At 32.2% G+C, this 13,418-nt stretch overlaps 1 protein-coding gene across 2 annotated transcripts; it reads left to right on the forward strand.

Annotated features, from left to right (window-relative positions):
* The first annotated feature begins 589 nt into the window (after positions 1-589).
* On the forward strand, positions 590-12,727 carry LOC121733262 (BET1 homolog). 2 transcript variants are annotated; one of them, XR_006036535.1, is made up of 2 exons: positions 590-1,214; positions 12,716-12,727. XR_006036535.1 is itself a non-coding variant. In XM_042123479.1 (1 exon), the coding sequence occupies exon 1, from the start codon at positions 815-817 to the stop codon at positions 1,154-1,156; it is 342 nt and encodes a 113-aa protein (XP_041979413.1). In that variant the 5' UTR covers positions 590-814; the 3' UTR covers positions 1,157-1,815. The 2 variants fall into 2 exon arrangements, 1 of the variants encoding a protein (XP_041979413.1); XM_042123479.1 differs by lacking the exon at positions 12,716-12,727 and having other exon boundaries at positions 590-1,815.
* Positions 12,728-13,418: the final 691 nt, after the last annotated feature.

A 13,418-nucleotide genomic window follows, 5' to 3' on the forward strand; every position in this document is an offset into this window, starting at 1 on the left:
CCTGCGGTTCGCAGGCCACATGTGGCCCACCGGGACTTTTCCAGTGCTCCACGTGAAGTTAAACCATTTAGAAATTCACTCCCACCGGCAAAATAGAGCAAAATCGTCATGAAAGTCGTGAAATGTTTCCACTTTTAAATCGCTAATTCAGAGGCAATAAAATTATATAGTTTTTTGGATTTGTCCCTTATGTAGGGAACACTGTATTCACCTATGAGGCTGACATTAACACTGAGTGTTAAAAGCCTCTGTAAAATAAAAAGATTTAAAAAAAATCGCTAATTTTGAATAACGTTATTTTTTTAACCCTAAAAAATTTTGGTTGCGGGCTGCGGCCCGCGAGTCCCGCGAATCGCGACACCAAAACCAATACATGTTTGTGGCCTGTATAAAAAAAAGGTTGAGTACCACTTGCTCTATACGAAATAGTATCGAACCATGATACAAAGTTTGTTACAAACCACGTGTATTATTTTCCTCTATGTTACAAACACTCGTTTGCCGGTCTATTAAAAATATAATGTCATTTTTGTAACTGACGTTTGACAGTGACATATGTCATAAGTCTTAACAAGATTCAAGAAACACGTCATTCATCATACGTAAATAAAAATTACGATATTCAATTTTAATAAGAAGAAATAGAACACAGCAAATTCTTTTCATGTAAAAAGTTTTTTGTTAAAGCAATAATTATATACGTGATCTCTACAGGCCATTGTAAGCACTGGCCCTAAGGAGAGCACATAGTGGACATAGTCCACAAGTTGTTCAATAGCTAAAGAAGTTAAGCATCACGGCGGGCAGAAGCAACATGCGACGAGCGAGAGACGGTTATCAGTATCAGCCTATTGCCAGGACTATACCAGCTGACGATGTTCTGGAGCATGAAAATGAACGGCTGGCCGAAGAGCTTGGGGGCAAGATATCCACACTGAAGCATATGTCGATAGAAATCGGAAACGAAGTGAGATATCAGGATAAAATTCTACGAGGCTTGGACGACGATGTGGACCGGAGCTCGGGGTTTCTTGGCCGGACTATGGGGAGGGTGCTCAAGTTAGGCAAAGGAAACCACAATTACTACATTGTTTATTTGTTCCTTTTTTCCATATTTGTGTTCTTCCTACTTTATATTGTGCTAAAGTTCAGGTGAATAAACATTAGTTGATCAATATGTATTATTTATAATTATGAAATACAAAATATTGGTTGTATAATCTAGGGAATAGGGTAAAATTGGTTTAAATTGTTATCTCAAGGTAAATATTAGTGTAACTTATTCTATATCTTAAAAAATATACCTGCAATGCTCTAATGTTGTTTGAGGCATTTCTTTCTTTTGAATATTACATAATTGTTTCTCATTTTTATGTACCTTTAAAATTTAAGTCAGTCAAAATTCAAAATAATTTTGGTTAAAACTTGATGTTACTGTCCCTGTAAATATGTCAAAGGGTACATTATAATATTGATGTGTATAAAAAAATGCAAAAAATTATACTGATAATGTTTATTTATTTTAAAAAATCCCACCAACTAGCTATAATCTATACAATTCCTGCAAAACTTTGCAATGTTCTTCACTAAATGTATCTTTAGTACATGATATATACAATTTGCAGATTGATTTTAATTCTTTTGAGCAGCTATATGCAGTATCGAGAAGTAATGCAACAATTCCACAAGCGTTCTGAAACTGAGTTTTGTTGCAATATTCACCTATATCATCTAAAATAATTGTAGACGGAATATTTTGCCAGTTTGGCAAAGTTGATATACCATCAATCAATGAAGACATGTTAGGCAAATATAGGAAGGTGAGCATTTTTATATAATTTCTATCAATAGAAGTAAAATCCTCAGATATTGGTGGCAATTCAGTTAGTTCTTCTTGTAAAATGTATAGAACTTTTCCATCTTTGCTCCTTTCAAATGCTTTTTCAAATAAAACAGCTCTATTTTCTGTTTTACTCTTGAAGAAAAATTCACAACTTACAACATTGTCTGGCATTGCAGACTTATTTAAGTTTGCATATTTTGTACATTAGCCAATATTTTTCTATAAGTAACTAAACCGTAACAAAATATGTAATTGTATCGGAATTTGTAATTTATTGCACTTATAATTTTAAAATCAATTTAAATTTCTGAAACCATAAACCACATAAACCTATAATGCTAAGTATTTAAGTTTTAACACAGATTTGGTATTTATTATGTCTATGTCTGAATATGTCTATGTCTGAAACCTATTTCTTTTTTTTTTTTTTTTCTTATAATGGCACTTCGGCTATAACCATGGCCAGTGTCGAGTATAATATTATGGCGGGAAAACAATATTTTTTAATACAATTTTTTCAATATTATCGGCAGGTCAGTCAGGTCTAAAGTCTAGTCAAAGTCTAAGTATAAAATCAAGAAGTCAAGTTGGTCGATTCAGTAAAGTGGTAGACGCTTTACTGAAACTTTCGATGGAGTTTTGGAGGGAACACAAAAGAGCACGTTTCTGGTTATTACATCACGTTCCCACACTTGTGCACGATAACGAATATGTAATGGTTAATATCCTACCAATATTACACATTAAAAACCCAGCACAATTTTAGGAAAATAATATTCTTCTTCTTCTTTAGGTTAGAAAATAATATTATAAAAACACAACATCACCATTTCACGTTCCCGGCAAAACTTGAGTTTTGCCGGGAATGTGAAATGGTGATGTTGTGTTTTATCTATCTATCTTATCAAGGAACCAGATAATCATTATTAAGGTTTTTGGTTTTGTACACTGCTAGCTTCACGTGAAGGTAGCAGTTTTCGCATTTATCGCAAACTTTGAAGAGCACTAAATTCGCAGCTTGTGCACTGAAAGAGCACTTAATGAGCACTTATAAGCTAAGTATTTATCCGGAAGCTATATCATTATTAATAAGGTTTTTGGTTATGTACATTGCTAGCTTCACGTGAAGGTAGTAGTGTTGACAAAAATAGCATTAGCAATAATAATTAATTGTTAAATGCCTTAAAAAATTAACTTAATCATACTTGCTAAAAATTTACGATTGCTAATATTAATATTATTGTGCGTAGCAATAGTCTGCGATCATGATAAAAATCTCGTGCGCGCTGTTTCGCACCGCGGTGCTAATAATTGTTATTTTTCACTCGATGCGAAATAATACTCGACGCGAGCGGTGCGATGCGTACAGGGGCCTTACTCCCGAAACTGATATCGATTTTGATTTTCGATATCAACGGTTTTTGACACTTTAGACATCCTTTACGGCCGTTCCCAATATTTGATCTATCTCTGGTTTTGCCTTACTAGAGATAGGAATAGCTCACATTAGACATTAGAGACGTATATTTTATGTCAATTGTGAGCTATTCCTATCTATAGTAGGGCAAAACCAGAGATAGATCAAATATTGGGAATGGCCGTTAGACATCTAAAATAGCGCACGATCGTGCTGCGGATCGGTTTGAAACTAATCAACCTCAATGGATTTTGCTATTCCTGACAGCTATGCTAGCGTACGATCGGGCTGTGGCTCATTTTGGAACTAATCAGCATCGAAACATTCGCCAAATCGCGACAATCTTAGGTGCTCGCGACAAACAAAATTGTCTAAGAATCAACTTTCAGATCGTGTACAAACGTCAAATTTCACGGTAGCAACAGAGGCATCGACATCTATTGAGATCGATTGTTACCGAGTTAGGTATTGTAAACGTTTTTACGGTCACTGTGGTATCGATTGGTATGGTGTTGTTTCATTTTTTGTTGATAATAAATATTAATTAACCCCCGACAAAAAAGAGGGGTGTTATAAGTTTGACGTGTCTGTCTGTCTGTCTGTCTGTTTGTCTGTGTGTGTATCTGTTCGTGGCATCGTAGCATCCAAACGGGTGGACCGATTTTGATCTAGATTTTTTTGTTTGAAAGCTGACATGATCGAGAGTGTTCTTAGCTATAATTCATCATCATCAGCCTGCTCAGTCCTGGACAATCAGGGTTTATCTGGTTCATGAAAGGCCGTTAGCAACTTGTAGTCGTTTGATAGGTTTTATATTTCATTCTAGTTCGTGATATTTGTGAATATACAATATACGTATACACATAATAATGGAAAGTTGACCTGGTGCTGCAGCATCACCTAGTAATCAATAGGATATCCAACTCCTCGCCAACTAAGAGCGGAGGTTTAGTGTTTGGGCTCATTTTAATTGTGACAACCAGAAGAAGTAGATAAAGTATAAACAGTAAATATTTACATGCTGCTGCTGCAGCATCACCTGGATTCTATAGGAACCGAGCTTCGTATGACCCCAAAGTAGAGATTTCATGTTTGGGCTCATTTTAACGGCCTCATCGAAAAGGACATTGATAGATGGTAATCATGAGAATATGATTCTGTTGATAGGAATTATTCTGCACTATAACCAACACAAGTTTAAAAAGTATGAAATTAAATTAAGAAATTTAAAAAAACCCCCGCCAAAACAACTTTAAAAAGTAATGAAACAATATTTACTGCCTTTAAGTTCAAATGATTCCTAACTTGTGTAAAGTAATAATTATTTTAGTCCATAATTGTTGTCAAGGTGTGTCGGGGGACCGCTAATGTAGATGTTTAATTTCACTTAACAAGTTTAAGGATCAATTCACAGCTATCTGAATCGAGATAGGTAATCAGCGACTTGGCGGTTGTAGGTTGTAGTTTACTTGGCGGTCCGCCGACACACCGTGACATCAATTATGGACTAAAATAATTATTACTTTACACAAGTTAGGAATCATTTGAACTTAAAGGCAGTAAATATTATTTCATTACTTTTTAAAGTTGTTTTGGCGGGGGTTTTTTTAAATTTCTTAATTTAATTTTTCATTATTATTTTAACATAATAATATAGCTCGCCTGCAAGCTTTTTTAATGTGATTGATGGCACCGCCGATGGAGCTGTACAGCTATACGGTCCCATTTAAGTTTGGTATCGTGCTTAGCTTGGCTAGCCCGCATGTACCCTTTTGCGATTCCTGGATTTTCTTCCAGGAATCTCAACATTTATATTTTATAGGTTTTTTTTATGAAAGAAGGGGACAAACGAACAAACGGGTCACCTGATGGAAAGCAACTTCCGTCGCCCATGGACACTCGCAGCATCAGAAGAGCTGCAGGTGCGTTGCCGGCCTTTTAAGAGAAAATAAGGTTATAGGGGAGGGTAGGGATGGGAAGGGAAGGGAACAGAGGAGGATAGGGAAGGGAAATGGGCCTACGGTAAACTCACTCACTCGGCGAAACACAACGCAAGCGCTGTTTCACGCCGGTTTTCTGTGAGAACGTAGTATTTCTCCGGTCGAGCCGGCCCATTCATGCCGAAGCATGGCTCTCCCACGTATTAATAAGTAAGGTGCGCCGGACGGATCATTATTTTCCAAATAAAAACTAACTTTTGATGTCGGCATGCAGGGATACAAATTTCATATGTATACTTACGTCCGTGGTATACTTATGACAATGTTAAGTGTAACTACAAAAGAGAATTTACATATTTGTTTAATGTCAAGATGTTCCTTAACGAAAATAACCATTTAAAACCCACTAAAGTAGAAAATGGGCACATACGACAGTATATATTAAGTCTATGGGCACATCCATCTAAAGTTTCTAAAGAAATGAATTTTTATGGTATGACGAAAAAACCACGGACGTAAAAAAAAGAAAAAACACAAACATTACATAATCTACACACACGTAAAAAATAATCTATGTAACATCTTCTATACATCTATACAGGATGTAACAAAAATAAGTGATAATACTTTAGGGTGTGTACGTGTTCCTTGTAGAGAGTTCACTGTGAAAGTAGCAGCGCTGAAAGACCAAAAAATTTTTTCACTTTTGTATGGGCAAGGGTCCGAGCGTCACGAGTTTCCCCATATAAAAGTGAAAAAATTTTTTGGTCTTTCAGCGCTGCTACTTTCACAGTGAACTCTCTACAAGGAACACGTACACACCCTAAAGTATTATCACTTATTTTTGTTACACCCTGTATATATAAATAAAATTGGAGTGTCTGTTTGTAATATTGAAAGAACCGATTTTTACTACATGCTTATGAAATATGAATGCACGGACGTAAAAACTTTTTTTACGTCCGTGTATGAATGTATGTAGGTACATACACCAAAACAACATTTTTTACAATTTTTGTCTGTATGTCTGTTTGTTCCGGCTAATCTCTGAAACAGCTGGAGCTATTTTGCCGGGACTTTTTTTGGTAGATAGCTGATGTAGTAAGGTGTAACTTAGGCTACTTTTTAACCGACTCCCAAAAAGGAGGAGTTTATATTTTACTTTTTTATATTTGTTAGCGGACTATCTTTGTTATTATACTATGTTGACGCGGACGAAGTCGCAGGCAACAGCATTTCATATTTTTCGTAACCTTCTAATAATTTTAAATAACAATACAACGTTGCCATAACGACGTCGACAAGACGCCATGGCAACATCTCTACGCGTTACAGTCAAACGTCATATCAAAATGCCAGTTTGTCACAGATTACTACTCTAGTATATATTTGCTCTTCTAGTAGTGTTTAAAAATCAGTGCAGTAAAAATTGCTTATTTGGTGGATAAAAATAAAATGTTATAAAAAACATTGTGTGTATCGAAATTATATAATTTTAGTGATTTTATAGGTATTCCGTTGAACTGCAGAATGTGATGTGATATTTGAAGCGATGACAATATTATGCTGCAATAAAATTTTGATAAGTTGTGAATAAATTAAATCAATGGTTTTTTATTTGTATTTTCAGAATCAGATGTAATCCGATAAAAATAAACAGAACTAAAGAATAGTTCAAATGATTGCAGGCAAAACTGATTAGATTGTTATTTTACTGTAGTTGAAATATTTTAGGCATTCTTTAAATGCTAAATTAGTATTCTGTAGAATAATACTAATATTTTTTCATTGTTTTCAGGTATTATTTCAGTTCAGGGTACTAAAAATCGTAAATAATATTAGATAGCGGCGATGTTTACAATATTTGACAGGTATGTTTGGCATCTCCGTGACAACGACAACAGATTCAAAATTTGAATTTCAAATAACATTGGAACGAAGGATTACGTCAAACCGAGTTTATATATTGACAAACGTCATGTCAAAATGCCAGTTTGTATTGTGTATAAGTGCGGGGCGGGTGTGTTTAAAAATCAGTGCAGTAAAAATTGTTTATTTGGTGGATAAAAATATTAAAATGTTATAGAAAATGGTATAAAAAGCATTGTGTGTATCGAAATTATATAATTTTAGTGATTTTATAGGTATTCCGTTGAACTGCAGAATGTGATGTGATATTTGAAGCGATGACAATATTATGCTGCAATATAATTTTGATAAGTTGTGAATAAAACAGTTTTAAATCAATGGGTTTTTTATTTGTATTTTCAGAATCAGATGTAATCTGATAAAAATAAACAGAACTAAAGATTAGTTCAAATGATTCCAGGTAATATTAGATTGTTATTTTACTGTAGTTGAATTATTTTAGGCATTCTTTAAATGCTAAATTAGTATTCTGTAGAATAATACTAATATTTTTTCATTGTTTTCAGGTATTATTTCAGTTCAGGGTACTAAAAATCGTAAATAATATGATAAAGAGGCGATGTTTACAATATTTGACATGTATGTTTGGCGCCTCGGTGACAACGACAACAGATTCAAAATTTGAATTTCAAATAACATTGGAACGAAGGATTACGTCAAACCGAGTTTATATATTGACAAACGTCATGTCAAAATGCCAGTTTGTATTGTGTCTAAGTGCGGGGCGGGTGTGTTTAAAAATCAGTGCAGTAAAAATTGTTTATTTGGTGGATAAAAATATTAAAATGTTATAGAAAATGGTATAAAAAGCATTGTGTGTATCGAAATTATATAATTTTAGTGATTTTATAGGTATTCCGTTGAACTGCAGAATGTGATGTGATATTTGAAGCGATGACAATATTATGCTGCAATATAATTTTGATAAGTTGTGAATAAAACAGTTTTAAATCAATGGTTTTTTATTTGTATTTTCAGAATCAGATGTAATCTGATAAAAATAAACAGAACTAAAGATTAGTTCAAATGATTCCAGGTAATATTAGATTGTTATTTTACTGTAGTTGAATTATTTTAGGCATTCTTTAAATGCTAAATTAGTATTCTGTAGAATAATACTAATATTTTTTCATTGTTTTCAGGTATTATTTCAGTTCAGGGTACTAAAAATCGTAAATAATATGATAAAGAGGCGATGTTTACAATATTTGACATGTATGTTTGGCGCCTCGGTGACAACGACAACAGATTCAAAATTTGAATTTCAAATAACATTGGAACGAAGGATTACGTCAAACCGAGTTTATATATTGACAAACGTCATGTCAAAATGCCAGTTTGTATTGTGTCTAAGTGCGGGGCGGGTGTGTTTAAAAATCAGTGCAGTAAAAATTGTTTATTTGGTGGATAAAAATATTAAAATGTTATAGAAAATGGTATAAAAAGCATTGTGTGTATCGAAATTATATAATTTTAGTGATTTTATAGGTATTCCGTTGAACTGCAGAATGTGATGTGATATTTGAAGCGATGACAATATTATGCTGCAATATAATTTTGATAAGTTGTGAATAAAACAGTTTTAAATCAATGGTTTTTTATTTGTATTTTCAGAATCAGATGTAATCTGATAAAAATAAACAGAACAAAAGAATAGTTCAAATGATTGCAGGTAATATTAGATTGTTATTTTACTGTAGTTGAAATATTTTAGGCATTCTTTAAATGCTAAATTAGTATTCTGTAGAATAATACTAATATTTTTTCATTGTTTTCAGGTATTATTTCAGTTCAGGGTACTAAAAATCGTAAATAATATTAGATAGCGGCGATGTTTACAATATTTGACATGTATGTCTGGCGTCTCCGTGACAACGACAACAGATTCAAAATTTGAATTTCAAATAACATTGGAACGAAGGATTACGTCAAATCGAGTTTATATATTGACAAACGTCATGTCAAAATGCCAGTTTGTATTGTGTCTAAGTGCGGGGCGGGTGTGTTTAAAAATCAGTGCAGTAAAAATTGTTTATTTGGTGGATAAAAATATTAAAATGTTATAGAAAATGGTATAAAAAGCATTGTGTGTATCGAAATTATATAATTTTAGTGATTTTATAGGTATTCCGTTGAACTGCAGAATGTGATGTGATATTTGAAGCGATGACAATATTATGCTGCAATATAATTTTGATAAGTTGTGAATAAAACAGTTTTAAATCAATGGTTTTTTATTTGTATTTTCAGAATCAGATGTAATCTGATAAAAATAAACAGAACTAAAGAATAGTTCAAATGATTACAGGTAATATTAGATTGTTATTTTATTGTAGTTGAAATATTTTAGGCATTCTTTAAATGCTAACTTAGTATTCTGTAGAATAATACTAATATTTTTTCATTGTTTTCAGGTATTATTTCAGTTCAGGGTACTAAAAATCGTAAATAATATTAGAAAGAGGCGATGTTTACAATATTTGACAGGTATGTTTGGCATCACCGTGACAACGACAACAGATTCAAAATTTGAATTTTAAATAACATTGGAACGAAGGATTACGTCAAACCGAGTTTATATATTGACAAACGTCATGTCAAAATGCCAAATTGGTTTGTATCATAGATAATACAATATGTTTTTAAAAGTCGGTGCAGAAAAATATAAGATGTTTACGAATGGTTTACGACTTACGTGTAGCGTGGTGTAAAAAATTATAACGTTATCACAGTATAGCAATATGACATATCCCTATAATATTGCTATACTGTGACGTTATGTAAGGTTATGTAGAAATGTTATGATTATTTAAATATTTTAAGCATCATAGAGCGAAATAATACACGTTTAGCATTTTTGCATCGAATTAATAAGATTTTAGTATTTTTTTATGTTATGTTGAACTTAAGAAGGTGATGTGATATTCTAGGCGAGAACTTTGAATTTTAACTATTTTATTCAACATTTGTGAAAATATTATGTTGAATAAAACAGTACTTATTATGTAATAATTATTCAATGGATACCTAGGTACTAATGTTTTTTTTTTGTTTTCAGGTATATTTAAGTTTCATGAGCCGAAAAGTGGGAATAATATTGGAAAGCGATAATAATATTTTGTTAATCGCATACGTCTCTTTTGGCATCAGACTTACAACGAGAATTTATAATGATAATTTTGGAAATCACCAATAAATTGGTTTCGATTAAAAGAGTATTATTATTTGTACCATAATCAATAATCATAGTTAAAGTAGTAGAATGAAAATAAGCTTTAAGAGTAAATTAAAATATAATTAGTTGGTAAAAACTATGATAATTTAAAAAAAACATTCTTATTGAGTATAAAGGGATGGCTAGTAGGGGATGGTGGAGGCCATTGAGCTCCCGAACCATAGTGAGAGGGAGCTCAGCGTAGAGTAACTATAATTGTAGTTAAAAGTTAGATGTAAGAGTAAATGGTATTGAGTTAGTAGTTGTAGTAAGAATTTGGTACTTCATTTAGATGAAGGAATAAATGGTGTGATTAGTAAGTATTTGTAGAACGTATAAGGTATTGAATAAGATGTAAGAGAAATGTTGTTAGTTAGTATAGCAATTAGATTTTAAAAACCTTTCTTTTTGAGTGGAAAGGGATGGCTAATAGGGGATGGTGGAGGCCATTGAGCTCCCGAACCAAAGTGAGAGGGAGCTCAGCGTAGATTAGGTGTAATTATAGTTATAAGTTGTTACAAGAATTAGTTGTTAGAGTAAATGGTGTTGAGTTAGTAGCTGTAGTAAGTATTAGATGTTTGATTTAGATGTAGGAATAAATGGTGTGAATATAAAGTATTTGTAGAACGTATAAGGTATTGAATTAGATTTAAGAGTAAATGGTGTTGAGATAGTAGTTGTAGTAAGTATTAGGTAACATATAAGGTATTGAATTAGATTTAAGACATAATGGTGTTGTTAGTAAGTAGTTATAGAACGTAAAGTGTATTGAATTAGATGTAAGAGTAAATGGTGTTGTTAGTTTATAGTTGTAGATCGTTTATGATATTCAATTAGATGTAAGAGTAAATGGTGTTGTTAGTTTATAGTTGTAGATCGTTTATGATATTCAATTAGATGTAAGAGTAAATGGTGTTGTTAGTAAGTAGTTGTAGAACGTAAAGCGTATTAAATTAGATGTAAGAGTAAATGGTATTGTTAGTTTCAATTAGATGTAAGAGTAGATGGTGTTGTTAGTTAGTAGTTGCAAAACGTAAAGTGTATTGAATTAGATGTAAGAGTAAATGGTGTTGTTAGTAAGTAGTTGTAGAACGTAAAGAGTATTAAATTAGATGTAAGAGTAAATGGTATTGTTAGTTTATAGTTGTAGATCGTTTATGATATTCAATTAGATGTAAGAGTAAATGGTGTTGTTAGTAAGTAGTTGTAGAACGTAAAGCGTATTAAATTAGATGTAAGAGTAAATGGTATTGTTAGTTTCAATTAGATGTAAGAGTAGATGGTGTTGTTAGTTAGTAGTTGCAAAACGTAAAGCGTATTGAATTAGATGTAAGAGTAAATGGTGTTGTTAGTAAGTAGTTGTAGAACGTATAGAGTATTATTAGATGAAAGAGTAAATGGTGTTGTTAGTAAGTAGTTGTAGAACGTAGAGAGTATTGAATTAGATGTAAGAGCAAATGGTGTTATTAGTTAGTATAGCAATTAGATTTTGAAAACCTTTCTTTTTGAGTGGAAAGGGATGGCTAATAGGGGAAGGTGGAGGCCATTGAGCTCCCGAACCAAAGTGAGAGGGAGCTCAGCGTAGATAAGGTGTAATTATAGTTATAAGTTGATACAAGAATTAGTTGTTAGAGTAAATGGTGTTGAGTTAGTAGCTGTAGTAAGTATTAGATGTTTGATTTAGATGTAGGAATAAATGGTGTGATTATAAAGTATTTGTAGAACGTATAAGGTATTGAATTAGATTTAAGAGTAAATGTTGTTGTTAGTAAGTAGTTGTAGAACGTAAAGTGTATTGAATTAGATTAAGAGTAAATGGTGTTGTTAGTAAGTAGTTGTAGAACATAAAGCTTATTGAATTAGATGTAAGAGTAAATGGTGTTGTTATTTAGTAGTTGTAGAACGTAAAGAGTATTGAATTAGATGTAAGAGTAAATGGTGTTGTTAGTTAGTAGTTGTAGCACGTAAAGAGTATTGAATTAGATGTAAGAGTAAATGATGTTGTTAGTAAGTAGTTGTAGAACGTATAGAGTATTAAATTAGATGTAAGAGTAAATGGTGTTGTTAGTAAGTAGTTGTAGAACGTAAAGAGTATTAAATTAGATGTAAGAGTAAATGGTGTTGTTAGTAAGTAGTTGTAGAACGTAAAGAGTATTAAATTAGATGTAAGAGTAAATGGTGTTGTTAGTAAGTAGCTGTAGAACGTAAAGAGTATTAAATTAGATGTAAGAGTAAATGGTGTTGTTAGTAAGTAGTTGAAGAACGTATAGATTATTAAATTAGATGTAAGAGTAAATGGTGTTGTTAGTAAGTAGTTGTAGAACGTAAAGTGTATTGAATTAGATGTAAGAGTAAATGGTGTTGTTAGTAAGTAGTTGTAGAATGTAAAGAGTATTAAATTAGATGTAAGAGTAAATGGTGTTGTTAGTAAGTAGTTGTAGAACGTATAGAGTATTATTAGATGAAAGAGTAAATGGTGTTGTTAGTAAGTAGTTGTAGAACGTAAAGAGTATTGAATTAGATGTAAGAGTAAATGGTATTGTTAGTTAGTAATTGTAGAACGTAAAGAGTATTGAATTAGATGTAAGAGCAAATGGTGTTATTAGTTAGTATAGCAATTACATTTTGAAAACCTTTCTTTTTAAGTGGAAAGGGATGGCTAATAGGGGATGGTGGAGGCCATTGAGCTCCCGAACCAAAGTGAGAGGGAGCTCAGCGTAGATTAGTTGTAATTATAGTTATAAGTATATACAAGAATTAGTTGTTAGAGTAAATGGTGTTGAGTTAGTAGCTGTAGTAAGTATTAGATGTTTGATTTAGATGTAGGAATAAATGGTGTGATTATAAAGTATTTGTAGAACGTATAAGGTATTGAATTAGATTTAAGAGTAAATGGTGTTGTTAGTAAGTAGTTGTAGAACGTAAAGTGTATTGAATTAGATTAAGAGTAAATGGTGTTGTTAGTAAGTAGTTGTAGAACATAAAGCTTATTAAATTAGATGTAAGAGTAAATGGTGTTGTTATTTAGTTGTTGTAGAACGTAAAGAGTATTGGATTAGATATAAAAGTAAATGG

The sequence above is a fragment of the Aricia agestis genome, chromosome 13 (assembly GCF_905147365.1).
Source record: "Aricia agestis chromosome 13, ilAriAges1.1, whole genome shotgun sequence".
NCBI classification, from domain to species: domain Eukaryota; kingdom Metazoa; phylum Arthropoda; class Insecta; order Lepidoptera; family Lycaenidae; genus Aricia; species Aricia agestis.

Bases quoted from the DNA above. Each gene is read 5' to 3' on its own strand.
- LOC121733262 (XM_042123479.1), top strand. From the start codon at position 815: ATGCGACGAGCGAGAGACGGTTATCAGTATCAGCCTATTGCCAGGACT.